Source organism: Terrapene carolina, unplaced genomic scaffold, assembly GCF_002925995.2.
Source record: "Terrapene carolina triunguis isolate 2854851 unplaced genomic scaffold, T_m_triunguis-2.0 Scaffold714, whole genome shotgun sequence".
Taxonomy (NCBI): Eukaryota; Metazoa; Chordata; order Testudines; family Emydidae; genus Terrapene; species Terrapene triunguis.
The window spans coordinates 19,463,862-19,482,020 of NW_020665065.1; the positions used below are offsets into that span (position 1 = coordinate 19,463,862).

The 18,159-nt window shown below is 52.3% G+C and overlaps 1 protein-coding gene across 1 annotated transcript in view; it reads left to right on the forward strand.

The window, feature by feature from the left end:
* Nucleotides 1-936: 936 nt before the first annotated feature.
* Nucleotides 937-18,159, forward strand: part of LOC112111395 (claudin-16-like) — a 24,137-nt gene continuing 6,914 nt past the window's right edge. The window contains exons 1-4 of the mRNA XM_024206795.1: nucleotides 937-1,012; nucleotides 2,105-2,226; nucleotides 4,356-4,458; nucleotides 6,357-6,521. Of these exons, the coding sequence (XP_024062563.1) occupies nucleotides 937-1,012; nucleotides 2,105-2,226; nucleotides 4,356-4,458; nucleotides 6,357-6,521 (466 nt within the window). The remainder of the gene's footprint in view (nucleotides 1,013-2,104; nucleotides 2,227-4,355; nucleotides 4,459-6,356; nucleotides 6,522-18,159) is intronic.

The following is an 18,159-nucleotide window of genomic DNA, read 5'->3' on the forward strand; positions in this document are numbered from 1 at the left end:
GCCCCCAGAGCCACTCATGAATCACACAGAGAAAGGCACCAGCCAAACCCTCCCAGCTGCACTGTACCTCAGGGATATACTGTCTTGCACTGCTCAAGATGGGCAGTGCAAATTTATTAATCGGTTCACCACTTCATCAATGGAAAATGGACATACACAACAAGCCTTTGTAAACCTGAGCAGATTTACCACACATTTCAGGCAAACTCACTGGTAAAGATAAACAGTAAAACAAATTTATTGACTACAAATGATAGACTTTAAGTAATATCAAGTGAGTTAGTTACCAAAATAAACTCTCAACCCTATTAGACTGGGCAACATTGAGATTAAGCAGTTTTTCTCACCCCACTGAATATTGCAGTTCATAGTACACAGATTTCACCCTTGAAATCTGGCCAGTCCCCTCAGTTGGAGTCTTCAGAGTGTCCTTGTTGCTTGCAGCGTAGGTGGGTGAAGGAGAAAGGCTCAGCATGTGGCCACTGTGTCTGTTTTATACCCTCAGTCCATGTGCTGGGAAAACACAAGTCCAGGCATGTCTGGGGGCATTGCTGAGTCTCCAGCCAAGGTTGAGCAATTCCCCTGGTGTGGCTTCATGCAAGTGAGTCACTGCATTGTAGCTCCCTTGCTGGACAATGGCTGGTGATGGGTTGTTTCACACCCCGCCTGGGCGTTGGTTACTTTCCTTGCTGTTGCCTCTGGGGAGCTAATATCTGGCTGATTCCCCCAACTTACAGCATGTTTTAGTGACCACCATACAACTCAATTCTCATAACTTCATATGCATTAATGATACACATATATGGACAGAGAAACGACTTTCAGCCGATCATAACCTTTCCCCTCATACCTTACAAGGCATGCTTTATAGTCAAGATCACAATCATCTATAAATGAGGAAGATGGGGATTACAGGGCGCTCCCCCAAGGTACACAATGTCACAGCAACTCAACTCGCTCCAGCACAAAGAACCATGGGATGTGCCCCCAGAAGTCCTAGCAACAGACACAGGTGAGTGAAGCCCTGGTGAGGACCTAATTACTCAGGTATGGCTTTGCACTGTGGCGGCTAGGCAGTGGTGAGCGCTACACACAAGCAGTGCAAGACCACGAGGATGAGAAGTTCCACAATACCATTCCAGACCTTTTTTGGGGAGCTGGAATGGGGTCCTAGAGCATTCCGATGGACTCAGGCACTGGCGCTAGGCTAACGCGAGTGCTGAGACATAGGTGCCGATCACCTGAGTTAACTCTGCCGTGAAGACTTGTCTCCTCTTGATATGCACATGAGCGCACACATGCACAAACGGCCCCATGCACATATAAACACATGTGCATTCATGCACACACACACACAGGAACCCGTCTATGTTTTAATAAAGCCGGTATATTGCTATTATGCTGCTTATCATCAATTTCAGCTGAGAGAAGAAAATGTTTGTAGCGTTCCAGAAGTATGGGCTACATAGCTTAGAAATGATAAATACCCCCCAAAGGAGCCTTTTTCCATTTCAAATGGACCTCAATCATTTTTTCATCCACCTCTGCTTCTCCAGTGGAACAACATGTACCCCTATCGCTTGCTTACACTCACCCTGAACCACGTGGTTTAACCCACGATCCCCCCTCCAGGCACAGACCCACAATCATTCATGCCCCCATAGTTGTTGGGGACTGGTGAGGCAGTGGAATGTGCCTGTTGAACACACTCTGTGTGCAGAGGCTGAACGTTCAGTTTGGTGTGAGAATTGTTTCCCTAACTTTTGTTTGACATTTGCCTATTAGGATCCCTTGCAATCCTGCACTACAGTTCTGGAAACAAGGGGCGAATTGCTGGCCGCATGGAAACCAAGAGGAATTTTGCCATTGACTTTAGTTGAGCCAGGACTTCATTCTCCATCTCTTGAGTTCATCCCTGGTTCTAAACAGAGTTAGCAGTACTGTGTGGGCAGCACAAATGGTGCCTGCGTGTGTGGTGGGGAATGTAATGGTGCCTGCTTTGGGGGATCAGGAGGTATAAATGGTGCCAGGCTAGGGTGGGGAAGTTCACTTCTCTTCCGGGTGATGTGTCAATGCCAACCCACTGTGCTTTGGGGTCCTGCAGTGTTCCAGATGACTGTGATCTTCCAGCTGATGGCTTTCTGCCTGGGTCTCCTCTCCACCCTCCTCCTGGTCATAGCCACCTGCACCGATTGCTGGATGGTTAATGCTGATGATAGTTTGGAGGTGAGCAGAAAAAGCACAGCCTTTTGCTCAGTGTTCAGTGCTGTGACTAAGGAGATACTTGAATTTAGGAAGTATCAGTCAAAGGTGGGGGAGGGGGGGTTGCACTATTGCATGAACAGGGCCACAGCATATCTGCATATATTTTCATAGCTGTGTCTTACATGGAAATAGATATCAACTTAAGGTTTTTTAAATGCAAGCTTAGAATTTGAAGACTATTTCACAATGTAGCAAAAACTGTGGCGAGCTCATGAAATCACTGGACTGATGGTTCACAGCTGTAGCAAAGCAAGGCGCAGGTCATACCATCTCTTCCCTCCCCCTGCTCTGCCCCGTGGCTGCACCCCATGAGGCTGAAGATGACCCAAGGATGGGGCATAGCTGGGTAGATCCTACACACCATACAGTCAGCATACAGTGTTTTGCATTTAACATGTTTCATATATTTTATAGGTTCATAGAGTTTAAGGCCAGAAGGGACCATTAGATCAAAGTCTGACCTTCTGCCTAGAACAAGCCAGAGAATTTTACCCAGTTACCCCTGTGTTGAGCTCAGGAACTTGTGTTGGCTAACATGTATCTTCCAGAAAAGCAGCCAAGCTTGATCTGAAGACATCAAGAGACAAAAAATCCACCACTCCTCTTGGTAGTTTGTTCCAAAAGTTAACCACCCTCGCTGTTAAACATGTGTGCCCTGTTTCTCATTTAAATTTGTCTGGCTTTAACTTCCAGCCATTGATTCTTGTAACATCTTTTTCCGCTAGATTAAAAAGCCTTTAGAACCTGGCATTTTCTCCTCATGAAGATACTTGTGCATCATAATCAAATCACCTCTCAAGCTTCTTTTTGATAATTTATGCAGATCGAGCTCTCAGACTAACACGGCAAGGTATTTTTTCAGCCCTCAAATCATTTTCATGGCTCTTTTCTGCTCAGTCTCCAGATTTGTGCCTGTGTACTACAGAGAGTTTTCAAACTGTCTCAATTGGCTGGCAGCTCATAGAATCATAGGCTATCAGGGTTGGAAGAGACCTCAGGAGGTCATCTAGTCCAATCCCTTGCTCAAAGCAGGACCAATCCCCAACTAAATCATCCCAGCCAGGGCTTTGTCAAGCCAGGCCTTAAAAACCTCTAAAGATGGAGATTCCACCACCTCCCTAGGTAACCCATGCCAGTGCTTCACCACCCTCCTAGTGAAATAGTCTTTCCTAATATCCAACCTAGACCTCCCCCACTGCAACTTGAGACCATTGCTCCTTGTTCTGTCATCTGCCACCACTGAGAACAGCTGAGCTCCATCCTCTTTGGAACCCCCCCTCAGGTAGTTGAAGGCTGCTATCAAATCCCCCCTCACTCTTTTCTTCTGCAGACTAAATAACCCCAGTTCCCTCAGTCTCTCCTCGTAAGTCATGTGCCCCAGCCCCCTGATAATTTTCATTGCCCTCCGCTGGACTCTCTCAAATTTGTTCACATCCCTTCTGTAGTGGGGTGGACCAAAGCTGGACGCAATACTCCAGGTGTGGCCTCACCCGTGCCGAATAGAGGGTAATAATCACTTCCGTCGATCTGCTGGCAATGCTCCTACTAATGCAGCCCAATATGCCATTGGCCATCTTGGCAACAAGGGCACACTGCTGACTCATATCCAGCTTCTTGTCCACTGTAATCCCCAGGTCCTTTTCTACAGAACTGCTGCTTAGCCAGTCGGTCCCCAGCCTGTAGCGGTGCGTGGGATTCTTCCTTCCTAAGTGCAGGACTTTGCACTTGTCCTTGTTGAACCTCATCAGATTTCTTTTGGCCCAATCCTCCAATTTGTCTAGGTCACTCTGGACCCTATCCCTACCCTCCAGCGTATCTACCTCTCCCCCCAGCTTAGTGTCATCTGCAAGCTTGCTGAGGGTGCAATCCATCCCATCATCCAGATCATTAATGAAAATGTTGAACAAAACTGGCCCCAGGACAGCCCCCTGGGGCACTCCGCTTGATACTGGCTGCCAACTAGACATCGAGCCGTTGATCACTACCCGTTGAGACTGACAATGCTTTCTTGGGTTAGGCTAGCCCCAGAGGATCATGGGATGTTTTTTGCTTGAGTGTCTCTATCTTTAATTTCTTTCTTCCTCTTCTAGGTCAGCCTCAAATGCCGGGGGCTGTGGAGGGAATGTGTCACCAACGTGCAGGATGGCATCAGGACTTGTGACCAGTATGACTCCATTTTAGCAGGCCATCCATGTGAGTCCTGCTTGTCGTGATGAGAGTGGGTGTTCGGGAATAGGGTGTTTTTACAAAACAGATGTTACAACGTTAAGCAATTCATTGTGATTTGGAGTTTGCATTGAGCTATATAGTTTGCCTCTTCCCACTGTAACAACCAACGCTTTAAAAAAATCCTTTTTAACCTTTAATTAAACACATATAAAACATTTAAAACATTAAAAACCCAAAGTGAAGTAAAACTTCATGTGAAAAATTTCATCTCTTTTCCTTTAGTTGTTTAGATTCTTTTATAGGGGCAAGTCCCCTGCTTAGCAGTCACATTTAGATGGTATTAAAAGCTTTAATTGTGTGATGGGGTATACAAACCCCGGGGCAACAAGGGGTTAAGAGATTATTTTGGGCTCACCCAGCCCCGCCCCGCCACACCTGCAACAAATGCTCCATCTACTGGAGGAATTAAAAGACAGGGAATTAGCTCATTTGGGTGGCAGAGCTGGAGGTGAGCAGATCTGCAGCCTACAGCTCCAGCAGAGCAGAGCAGAGGGAAGTCTAAAGGCTCTGACAAAGCTGCCCAAAGGGGCCCTACCTGAGGGAAGGGAGGACCCACCCCAGAGACAACCAGAGAGGGAAATAGCCTCCTGTCTCCCATCTGTGGACCCTGGACATTGATAGCCCCCTCTTATGTATTTTGGTTTGGACTTCCCAACAGGGAACTAAGGTTTGGACTAAGCTGACCTAGGGGAAGGACGAGAGGAAGTGGCCCAGGGAGGACAGCCTTAAGCAGCCTTGGTTGCCAGAATACTGGTAGCACAAAGGGCCCTGGGTCGGAGCTCGGTGGAGTGGGAGGGCCCGGGCTCCCCTCCCACAATCCCCTTGGCAGTCAGGGGTTGTGGCCGTGACCACTAGGCCACACTCCCCAACCAGACCCCGAGTGAAGACCATTCCAGACTAGGATAAAGGCAGTGGAGCAGATCTCAGCTGGTGTCCATTGCCATAGCTCCAATGATGCCAACGGAGCTTCGACAATTTACACCGGCAGAGGATCTGCCACAGTCAGTTTTAGATGATCTTCAGTTGTTCCTGTCATTATCCTGTTCGCGATGAGACAAAGGCATTATCTAAACATACGAGTTCTACCAATGGATCATACATCGATGTCGACGGTGGGCGTTCACCCTGGCGTCAGCTACATTACAATTAAACCATGTGTCCAAACAGTGCTGTGCTGCCTGGATTGTCACACACGCCACTGTGCGTATTTGCCTGGTAGATGTCCCATAGTTTTAAGTGTGGTGGAAAGGGGAAATAACTCTCCTGACATTCAGGCCGCTGTGTCTTGCGTAACACGGTGAAATCCTTGCAGCAGTGAGAAGACTGATACTAGTAACACAACACCACCCAGACACGGCTCACGCTGTGATATCTATATTATTAATTATTATTGTTATAGTACAGCCTAGGAGCCTTAGTCACGGCCCAGGACCCCATTGTGCTAGGCACTGTACAAACTTGAATAAAAAGACCGTCCCAGAGCTCACAGTCTAAGTACAAGACAACAGATGGACACAACAAGGAAACAATGAGACGCTGTTGGACAGCACGATAAGCAGTGGTTACAGTGTGGGACAACCACCCCCTTAGACAACACATCAGGACTGAACCAGGGACCTCCATGGCTAAGCTAAACCAAGCCAAAGCTCTGCAGCTGGGGGTTGTACCAGACTCGTGTCCTCTTTGGATCGGACCCAGAGGGGGACCTGTAACAAACACTCACCAGTGGGTTACAATAGCACACGTGTGTTACCCATAGAACAGCAGCACGCCTAACACAGAGTGATAGAAGGTGTTTGGAGTCAAATCCACACTGTCATGCCTGTGATCTGTCCAGTTTTTGCTTTGTTCGCTCTTCTCAGTGAAGATCGTGGTGACGCGAGCACTGCTGATCGCAGCTGACATTCTGGCGGGCTTGGCTTTGATTACGCTGCTGTTGGGTCTGGACTGCATCAAGTTTCTCAAGGAAGCGCCCCATATCAAACTGAAGATGTGCTACATGGCTGGGTTAACCCTTGGCCTTGGAAGTAAGTGTTCCAAAGCACTAGCAATCTGCCTTGTCAATAACAAAACTGTGTAGTGGAATGGGATTTGAGTCCACTGGACCTGGGGAGTGGTGCTGGCTGAGTGAAGCTGGGGCTGGTGGAGCTGGCGAGGCTAGAAGAATATTGAGTGGGATGGGGTCAGATCATGGTGCGTGCTGTGGTGTGGCATGGGTAGGATAGAGCTGTGCTGTATGTGATAGTCTCAACTGGAGGGAGGGGATGTTGAGTGGATTGCTGTGGGGCAGTGGCTCTCAGCTTTTCAAGACTACTGTACCCCTTTCAGGAGTCTGATTTCTCTTGCGTACCCTCAAGTTACACCTCACTTCAAAATTACTTGCTTGCAAAATCAGACGTAAAAATATGTGTCACGGCACACTATTACTGAAGAATTGCTACTGTCTCATTTTTACCATACAAGTATAAAAGAAATCAATTGGAATATAAATATTGTACTTACATTTCAGTGTATAGTATATAGAGCAGTATAAACAAGCCATTGGCTGTATGAAATTTTAGTTTGTACTGACTTCGCTAGTGCGTTTTACGTTGCCTGTTGTAAAACGAGGCAAATCTCTAGATGAGTTGATGCACCCCCTGGAAGATCTCTGCTGGTACGTACCCCTGGCTGAGAACCACTGCTGTAGGGCAACAGTAGAGATAAGAATGGAATGGCATTGGGTGGGGCAGGGCAGATGGGGTGAGTGAAATGGCATTGGGTGGGTGGGTGGAGTGAGTTTTGGGTTGAGAAAGGCTGAGCTGGGAATAGTGAGATTGGGTTGAATTGAAGCACTAGGTGGAATGAGGATGAAAAGGGTGCGGTGATAATACATACATACACATAAACATACATATATTCTTCTATACAGTCAATTTGGATAGCATCATTGGGTGGGATTTGCATAGAAACCTAAGGCCTGGTCTACACTACAAAGTTACGTCACTGTAAGCCGCTAAGCACTCAACTATTTGTGCATTTGTCTCCAGCTGACATAAGCGCCCCATTATGGCAACACAGTAAAACCACCTCCCTGGAAGGCCTACTTAGTGCAAGTGTAAACACTGAATGACCTGTGTCGACCCTAACAGTCCTCCAGCAGCTGTCCCACAATGCCCCTTTCCCTGCGACAGTGACCACTCTGTTCACAATTTTAAACTCCACTGCCCATGGGTCACAGAGACCAGAAGCCACCACTGCCTCAACTCCACCTCTGTTGTGTGCAACTGCCCAACCGACCAGATCAGCTCCACGCGCCCAGAGAAGTACTAGATGCGCTTCTGCCTAGAGTAGACTGAAAGTATTGGATCTCCTGGGCCTCTGGGGAGAAGAGGCTCTGCAAGTGCAGCTACAGACCAGCCCTAGAAATATGGACGCCTATGAGTAGATCTGGACAGGGGATGCAATTGATGGGCTCCAACAGGCATCAACAGCAGTGCTCTGTGAAAGTGAAGGAACTGCTCCCAGCATATCACAAGGCCACGCAACACAACAATAGATCTGGTGCTGCAGTGCAGACCGGCCATTTCTACAATGAATTGCATGCTAGACTTGGCAGAGATCCTACCAGCAGCCTGTAGTCTACTGTGGATCCCTCAGAGACAGAGATTGCTGCCATGAACAGCAAGGAGGAGACAAGACAGGGCACTCTAGCCTTGCTGCAAACCAGGACCTGCTCAAGATTCTGCCACAATCTGGCCAGTCCCACCAGGTCAGCACAGATGAGCCTGATGAAGGGAAAGGGAACTTGGATAAGTGTGTAAGGGCATTTTTCCTTACAGTGCTTAAATTCAAAGCTGGTGCCCAGCCCAGCCCCGAGTTAACAAGACAAAGGTATTGACTGTTAATTGTTTTACTAGTAAGAGAAAAGATAGTGGTACAGCAGAGATGGCAGAGTTGGCAGCTGCTTTTCATTCCCCTCTTGGGTTAGGCGGGTGTGGAGGAGAACACGGAACACTTTGTTTATGTGAACAAGAATCCCTTTTATCCTCCGGAGAGATCGCAGCGAAACTTAGCTGGAGATACTCTGCAGTCCCCTCCCGAAGGTTTCTAAGCACGGCTGCCTTACTTCTTCCTCCAAGGCAGGACACTTTCCCACGCCACTCTGTGATGAGTGTGGCTGGCACCATTGCAATTAACAGGCTTGTGGCATACAGGAAGGGGTGGCTTTGGGACACCAGCACAAGCTGTGTCCTCTGTGCCTTTGTGACCCTCAGGAGTTAGATATCAACTAAAATCACCATTGCCTGTGAAACATAGTGCCAATATTCAGTGTCATTTCCCTATATTCCTATGCCTGTGGAGTAGGGACTGAAATTGTATAGCTTCATGCAACAGAAAATCCTTCCCCACCTCACCCCTGGTAGGCCATACTCATCATGGCTGGGGCTGGAGATAGTGCTGTGCCGAGGTGCTCCAAAACTGAAGTGTCAATATGCAAGTCTTATTAAAAGTGTTTATGGGAATAAAGAAGGGGAGCTTCTCACCCACAGAACACCTGACAATGAGGAGGAGGAGGAGAAAGACGAGGATTAGGAAGGACATGTTCTGCGAGATCCTTCAAGCCAGTGCTTCATTGGCCCGTGAACAAAGGGCTTGGAGTGCCAATGTGACTGTAACATGGAGAAGGAAAGAGAGGACAGGAAAACGGCCCAGGAGTCCCAGCAGGCGAAAGAATGGGAAATGAACCAGGACAGAATGGGATTTCTCAGGCATCAAGGCCAAATGCTGCAGACCCCAGTTGATCTACAGGTCCAAAAGTCCTGGATTCTCCACCCTTTGCATTCTTTGGAGAACTCCATGGTTACTTCTCCATACACCCTCCAACATACCACACGGCATCATGTAATCTTACCCCTAACACTTCACGCTGCAGGACAGCAAGGAAAACCACAGCTTCACATACCTGTGGGAACCATGACTGGGGTATGTGTAGCCACAACAGACTACATTTGTTTACTCAAATGGACGTATATGTTTACTTCCGCTCTCATTTTAAATTTTCATCCCATTATGTTAAAAATGTGTATAACATTGCATATGGGTTTTGTTGCACTTTGATTTTCAGCATGGTTTATTGCCATCCAATAAAGTTCTATTTTTAGATAATCAAATTATCTTTATTCGTTCACAGCAAATACACCAGACTGCATAGCGCTAAGTCAAAACAAACAATTCTCGTAAATGCACACTTAGCACCACACAGTTCATAGCTTCAGAAAGATACCCAGTCATACTTATAAATATACAGCAAGCACTGCACAATTCCTAGTAGCACCAAAAGCTCCAGGCCAGGCCCAGAGAACACTCCAGCACAGAACACTACTGGCTGACCATTAAAGTGCTCTTTCAAAGCCTTCCTCAACCAATAGCTCCATGTTGTAATAGCTGTTGTGTCTGGCTGTTCACAGTCAGCAGAAAGCCACTCCAACACTGCCCCCAAATCTGGGGGCAGCTTTTCCCCACTTTGTCTCACAGATGTTATGCAGGACACAACAGGCAGCTACAACCATTAGGATATTTTTCTCACTGAGATCCAATCTAGTGAGTAAACACTGCCAGCATCTCTTCAATCTACCAGAAGTACATTCAACTGTCATTCTGCACTGGTAGTTGAATCTTTCCTTGATAAATCATAGAATGTCAGGGTTAGAAGGGACCTCAGGAGGTCATCTAGTCCAACCCCCTGCTCTAAGCAGGACCAATCCCTAGACAGATTTTTGTCCCAGATCCCTAAATGGCCCCCTCAAGGATTGAACTCACAACTGTGGGCTTAGCAGACCAATGCTCTAACCACTGAGCTATCCCTCCCCCCCTGCTGTTGAGGTGGCCAGTGTATGGCTTCATGAGCCAGGGGAGCAAGGTCCCCCAGAATCACTATTGGCGTTTTGTTATTGCCAATCTGCCAGTTATGAAAGAATGTCCCTGCTTGCAGCTTTGTGAAGGGTTCTGTGTTTTTACAGATGCGGGGTAGGTGCTGAGGTGAATGCACTCTTCAGTTGATTAAAGACCAACGGAGCCTCTGTGGACTAGGCAAACCAGACCCTCTTTTGCAGAAGTGCCATTAGGGGTGCAACCAGGCTAGAGAATCCTTTAATAAAGCACCTAGATATTGGCAAACCCTGGGAATTGCTGCACCCCACGTACATCCTTGGGTGCAGCACAATTGGCTATTGCTACCACCTTCTACGAGTCCCTGGTGAGTCCCTCAGAACTTCTACGGTGTCCTTATTGAACTCGGTGTAGAGGTGGTTTTGGCAGAGTCTCTCCAAGACAGTGTGCATTTGATGATTGTGGCAGTCCTGACTTTCAGAGAAAATGAGGATGTCATTCAGGCAACTAACAGCACAGGCGCAGTGGCACAGGTGCCAGCAAACGGGGCTGAAAGTAGGGGGAGTTTGAGGAAGTTTATTTGGGAGGGACTGTGCGGTGGTCTGGTTTTGTCTTGGGTTTGGTTTTTTGTTTTCGTTTGTTTGGTTTTTTCCCTTGACAGGTGCTTAGGCAGGAAGGCAGAAGTGGTAGTGACCTAAGGAATGGAAGAGACAGTGAAGATGACCAGATGTGGCAGCTGCGGGATGTACATTATCGTGGAACGGGTACCCAAAAAGAGCTTTGTTTGTATGAAGTTCTGCCTGACAGAGCTGATGGAAGAGAAGATCTGAGGTTTGGAGATGCAGGTGGAAACTATGGTTGAGGTTTGAAGGGGATTTGAGCAGATAATGCAAGGAAGGCAAGAGGAGGCTGAAGGCAAAAGTTAACACTCACAGATGCAAGCTAGACTGGAGAACTCTGAGGGGAGACTGCTGGGTGAGGAAAGTGACCAGTGGAAGCAAGTGACTATGAGAATCAGGCAGAGGAAAAGACTGGCTAGTGAAGGAGAAATAGAGCTCAGGAACAGGTTTGCTGAGTTGGAAAATGAAGAAGGGGCACATCAGGCAGTAACAGAAGGTGGATGGGCCAGAAAGAAGAGAAGAGCGGCTAGTCCTATAAGAAGAGGGGAAGAGTCAGTGGAGATAGTCAGAGTTCAGAGCCCCAGGAGGATACAGGATGACTCGCAGAAGACTGCAAGGGGGAACAAAAGATGAGCGGACTTGCAGCCAGAAAGAGCAGGAAGTAGGCTGGAGAATCACACCCACACCAGGAAGGGGCAGGTCTACAAAGAACAGATAGGCCTGTCACCAGAGCTGATCCAGAGAACAGATGGGTGTGCTGTCTGCTGGGAGCTAAGATATTGGATGTGAACCTGAGGCTGAAGAGGATCCTAATGGGAGCAGGAAAGAATTCACTGATTGTCTTTCACATAGGAACAAATGATACTGCTAGATTCTCACTCGAACACATCAAGGGAGACTATGCCAGGCTGGGGAAGACACTTAAAGAAATGGAGGCTCAGGGAACCTTCAGTGGGATTCTACCTGTCCCTAGAGGAGGAGAACGAAGACGAAGTACGATTATGATGATCAACAGATGGCCCAAGCAGTGGTGCTATGAGGGCCACTTTGGGATGTTCGACCACTGGGAGGCATTGATGGACAGAGAACTGTTCTCATGGGATGGACTCCACCAGAGGAGGGAGGGAAATAGACTTCTGGGAGGGAGGTTGGCATAACTGATTAAAAGAGCTTTAAATTAGGAACTCAGAGGAGACAGGAGATGCTCATGTAATCTCCTGTAGAAGTCTCAGCCGAGGTTCGGCCCTCAGCGGGGCTGTGGGGTATCCCACCGCCTTGCTCTGGTCCGCCGTCAGTCCTGGTCCGGCGGTAGTGTGGGACAGCAAACACACGGTTAGGGGCTCAGGCCCTTAAGCAGGGGCTGAGCCAATAGTTCAGGATCTCAGGCCCTTAAGCAGGGGCTGAGTCAATGAGTTTGTAGCAGCCCAGGCCCTAGGTCAGGGCGGGCAGCAATCAAATAGTCAGGAACCCAGGCCCTTAAGCAGGGGCTGAGTCAATGAGTTAGGGGTCCCAGCCTCTCTAGGCCAGGGAAAAGGGGGAGTCTGCCACCCAAGGAGTGGGTGGCAGGGAGGGACGCAGGCCCTCCCACTCCACTGTGTCCCAGCCCGGGGCCCTAGCAGCGGCGGAAACTCGCTGCTGTCAGTGGGGATCCTGGCCGCAACACACTGACATAGGCTCTGGCAGTGCTGCAGCCAGACTGGGGTCGGCTGCCCCCGGGCTACTTCCACACTCCCCCTCATAGGGTACCTGGGCTGTACTAGTGTCCTCAGTGCTCTCCACCAGCATCGGATCCTCCGGGTAGGTAGCGAAGGGTAGGTTCGGCTCCTCCTCGGGGTAGCTGGAAAGGGGCAGGCTCGGCCAGTCCTCCTCGGGATAGCGGGAAAGGGGCAGGCTTGGCCAGTCCTCCTCAGGGTAGCGGGCGAGGGGCAGGCTCGGCTGGCCTGGTGAGTCCTCAGGCTGGTCGCGGCCTGCTGCTGTCTCCCAAGCAGGAGCTCGTCCACAGACGTCTGCTCTCTCCGCCGGCTTGTTCTCCACTGAGCTCGGCAGGCGGGCTTTTATACTTCCGGGTCGGCGCCATGTCCTCTGAGGGGCGGGCGCCGGACCCGGTGGCTCCGCCCACGTTGGTGTTAGGGGAGGTTCGGCCCTCAGCGGGGCTGTGGGGTATCCCACCGCCTCGCTACACCCCCGCCCCCCAAGGCTGGCTCCCGTCCATCGGGGCCAGACCCGTCCAACTCTCCCAGGCGGGACAAGAAGTCCGCGTTTGCGTGGTCCTTACCGGCCCTATGGCGGATGGTATAAGCATAGGGCTGTAGTGCCAGGTACCACCGCATTAGCCTCATATTATTGTTCTTCATTCGGGCCAACCACCGAAGCGTGGCGTGGTCGGTGACCAGTATGAAGGGGGCCCCTAGGATGTAATAACGCAGGGCGTCACAGGCCCATTTTACTGCCAGGGCCTCCTTCTCTATTACAGCGTAGTGCCTTTCTCGCGGGAATAATTTCCGGCTGAGATATATAACTGGGTGCTCCTCCCCATCCACCTCCTGCGACAGGACTGCCCCTAGTCCTACCTCTGAGGCGTCGGTCTGGAGGATGAACCCTCGGGTAAAGTCGGGGCTGTACAGGACGAGTTCACGGCAGAGACAGTGTTTGAGGGCCTGGAAGGCGCCGTCACACTCTGGGGTCCATTCCACCCGTCTGGGACTGGTTTTAGTCAGGAGCGCTGTTAAAGGGGCTGCGATGGAGGCAAAATTGGGGATGAACCTCCGGTAATAGCCCGCAAGTCCGAGGAATTGGAGTACGTGGCGCTTCGTAGTGGGTGGTGGGCATGCCGCTAGGGCTTGAACCTTTCCCACAAGCGGTTTCACTTGTCCCCCTCCAATCGTGTAGCCCAGGTAGGTGGTTTCCTGCCACCCGATATGGCATTTCTTTGGGTTGGTGGTTAACCCTGCGGCGCGTAGGGACCTCAGGACAGCCGCTACTCGCTCCAGGTGGTTCTCCCACCGATCGCTATAAATGACGACATCGTCCAGGTACGCGGCCGCGTACTCTCGATGAGGAAGAAGGAGGCGGTCCATGAGCTGCTGGAACATCGCGGGGGCACCATGGAGACCGAAGGGCATCCAAGTGAACTGGTAGAGGCCCGTGGTGGTGGTGAAAGCAGTCTTTTCCTGTGATGTGGGGTCGAGGGGAATCTGCCAGTACCCTTTGCTTAGGTCGAGGGTCGTGAGGAAGCGGGCCTTGCCTAAACAGTCCAGCAGCTCATCTACCTGAGGCATCGGGTAGGCGTCGAACTTCGAGATAGAATTGTCATGGCGGAAATCGATGCAAAAGCACTGTGTGCCGTCCGGTTTGTGAACCAGGACTACTGGGCTGCGCCACTCGCTTTGTGACGGTTCAATGACGCCCAGCTCTAGCATCGCTCGGACTTCCTCCTCGACGACCTGCCGCATACGATAGGGTAGGGGTCTAGTTGACTCTCGGATCACCACCCCCGGCTCCGTCTGAATGGTATGGTATACGAGGGTCGTGTAGCCTGGCTGGGCGGTGAACATCCCACGGAACGCCTGCAGGAGGCACCCGGTCTGTTTTCGTTGTTCCACAGTTAAGGACTCTCCGAGCTGAGGTGTTGTGACGTCTTCGGTCGGGGTAACCCGGGGCCCTAACTCGTGCTCTGGTGGACAGGGATTAATTAAGAGGCCTTCCTGTTCCCGCCAGGGTTTCAGGAGGTTGATGTGGTACTGCTGGACTTTTCTCCGGTGGTCTGGCTGGTTAATCTCATAGGTGACCGGCCCGATCTTCCGGATCACCTCATATGGCCCCTGCCACCGGGCCAGTAGTTTGGATTCACTGGAGGGTAAGAGAAGTAGAACCCGGTCGCCAGGTTGGAACTCACGGACTCGGGCCTCTCGGTTATATGTTTGGGCCTGAGCTTCCTGCGCGGCCTTCAAATTCTCTCGAGCTAGAGTTCCGGCTTGTGCTAGACGTGCCTGAAGCTGGAGGACATACTGGAGAAGGCCCTGAGTGGGTGACGGGGCTTGCTCCCAGGTCTCTCTCATGAGATCCAGCAGTCCCCTCAGACAACGGCCATACAACAGCTCGAAGGGAGAGAATTTTGTGGAGGCCTGGGGTACTTCTCGGACAGCCAGGAGCAACGGTGGTATCAACTGGTCCCATCGGCGCAGGTCCTCGGGGGAGAACTTGCGCAGCATGTCTTTCAGGGTGCGGTTGAACCGCTCGACCAGGCCGTCGGTTTGCGGGTGGTACACAGAGGTGCGTAGCTGCTTAATCCCAAGGAGTCTGCAGACCTGCCGTAGCAACCGGGAAGTAAAGTTGGTACCCTGGTCGGTGAGGATCTCCCGGGGCAAGCCCACGCGGGCAAAGACCTTGACGAGTTCGTCGGCAATGGTCCTGGCGATGATGCTCCGGAGCAGGATGGCTTCGGGGAAGCGGGTAGCGTAGTCCACCATGACCAAGATGTATAAAAACAAGGCCCGGCTCCTCGGGAGGGGTCCCACCAAATCCATGGCCACCCGCTCGAATGGGGTCTCCATAATGGTCATGGGGATTAGTGGGGCCGGGGCCATCTGTGAGGGAGCGGCTAGTTGGCACTCCGGACAGGAGCTACAATAATTTCGCACCTCCTGGTGCACCCCAGGCCAGAAAAACCGGGACAGAATCTGGGCGAGGGTCTTTTCCTGACCCAGGTGCCTGGCTGCAGGGACGTCGTGGGCGAGCTTCATCACCATTCGTCGGTGGCACCGAGGCACCATCAGTTGTCTCTGGACCTCCCTATTGCGGGAATCTCGGTCCACCTGATAGAGGCAGTCGTGTCGTAGCTCGAAATGGGGCCATACCTTGGCCCAGGCGGGATCAATCAGAGCGTCGTCTACCGCCGCCAGCTGTTCATACACCCGACTCAGGGTGGGATCCTCCCTCTGGTCTCGGCAGAAGTCCATGCCGATCTTAGGGTCATCCGCCGACGTTAGTGGGGGGGGTCTTTAGGCACGCCTTCCTGGCTCCGATGTCCCGCCTCTTCAGACTCCTCTGCGGGGTCCTCGCAGCAGTCCCTCTCCAATGCTGGGGTGATATCGGGGCTCTCCTGCGCATGGGAACCCAGGACGCATGGGAACTCCGGCCAGTCCCGCCCTAGGATCATGGGGTAGGCGAGTCGCGGGGCCAGGCCAACCACCATGGTCCGTGTGAGTCCGTCGACAGTCAGTGGGACTCGGGCACTGGCGTAAGGTCGAACGTCGCCATGGATGCACTGCAATAAAATGTTTCCCAGATGGGGGTCTTCAGGGAAGTCCAGGCTTTGGCGGACTAGGGTCTGTCCACAGCCAGAGTCAACCAGGGCCCGCATCTGGCAGCCTCCGACAACGACGGGGACGGTGACCTTGGCAGCCTGCGGCGGTCGGGCACGGTTTTCTCCGGCGCAAACGTGCCCGAAGCTGCAGTCCATCTCAGTGCAGTCCCGTTGGAGATGCCCACGCTTCCCACAGGAGAAACAGGGCCCGATTTCAGGTCGCCCGGGTCGGGCTGAGCCTCCCCCCTTGCTCCTAGGGGGACTCCGCGGGCTGCAGCCAGTCCCGGTCTCTGGCCCCATGGGGGCGGGTCAAGGGGGACCCTCGGGACGTCTATTCCGGGGCTCCTGACTCCGCGGGGGATTCCGTGGTTCGACTCGGGTGCTCGTCCGTCTCTCGGGGTTGGGGCGATCGAGCCCTGGAGGGTGGCCCTGCATAACCGGCCCGACCGGGGCTTCCGCCGCAAGGAAGTCCTCCATGAGGGCGACGGCAGCCGCTACCGTTGGAGGCCGGTGGCGGAGGACCCAAGCCCTCCCCCGTGACGGGAGGATGTGGATGAACTGTTCTAATAAGATTTGCTCAGTGAGCTCTTCGGGGTTCCGCCTGTCGGGTTGTAGCCACCGCCGACACAGGTGTCTCAGCTCCGGGGCCACCAACCGGGGTCGGGCGCCCGGGGTGTAGGACAGACCCCGGAACCGCTGCTGGAAGGTTTCCGGGCTGATGTCTAAGACGTCTAAAATCGCCGCCTTTACCCGGGTATAGTCTCTTGCATCCTCCGTGGATAACCCCGGTACACCGTTTGCGCCGTCCCCGTCAGGTATGGTGCCAAGAGGGTGGCCCACTGGTCTGGCGCCCACCTGGCCATGTGTGCGACCCTTTTGAAGGTCACCAGAAAGGCTACGGGGTCATCCTGTGGTCCCATCTTGGTCAGTCTTACAGGCGGCTTGAGTCGGGGAGCCCCGTCCAGGTCTCCCGGCTGGGGCCCCGTGGGCCGGGGCAGGGCTGTTGCCAACTGCTGTAAGCATTGTTGTTGGAACTCCCGGTTTTGCACAGTCAGGTCCTGTATCAGCTGCTGCTGCTGGGCTCCCAGCTGCTGGACAAGCTACTGGTGCTGTTGGAGCTGGGCGGGCTGCTGTTGCTCCTGGCTCTCCGTCAGGAGCGTGTAGAGCTTGGTCAAATCCATGTCTCCTGTGGGGAACCGCTCCCCCCCAGACCCTTTCTCACAAGAATCAAGGGCTCGTGCCCACATCCTGGGCAAAATCCCCACTTCTGGTACCACGTGTAGAAGTCTCGGCCGAGGTTCGGCCCTCAGCGGGGCTGTGGGGTATCCCACCACCTCGCTCTGGTCCGCCGTCAGTCCTGGTCCAGCGGTAGTGTGGGACAGCAAACACACGGTTAGGGGCTCAGGCCCTTAACCAGGGGCTGAGCCAATAGTTCAGGATCCCAGGCCCTTAAGCAGGGGATGAGTCAAATGTGGGCAAGAGGTCCCAGCCTCTCTAGGCCAGGGAAAAGGGGGAGTCTGCTACCCAAGGAGTGGGTGGCAGGGGGGACGCAGGCCCTCCCACTCCACTGCGTCCCAGCCCGGGGCCCTAGCAGTGGCGGAAACTCGCTGCTGTCAGTGGGGATCCTGGTCGCAACACACTGACATCGGCTCTGGCAGTGCTGCAGCCAGACTGGGGTCAGCTGCCCCCGGGCTACTTCCCCACTCCCCCTTGTAGGGTACCTGGGCCGTACTAGTGTCCTCGGTGCTCTCCACCAGCATCGGTTCCTCCGGGTAGGTAGCGAAGGGTAGGTTTGGCTCCTTCTCGGGGTAGCTGGAAAGGGGCAGGCTCGGCTCCTCCTCGGGGTAGCTGGAAAGGGGCAGGCTCGGC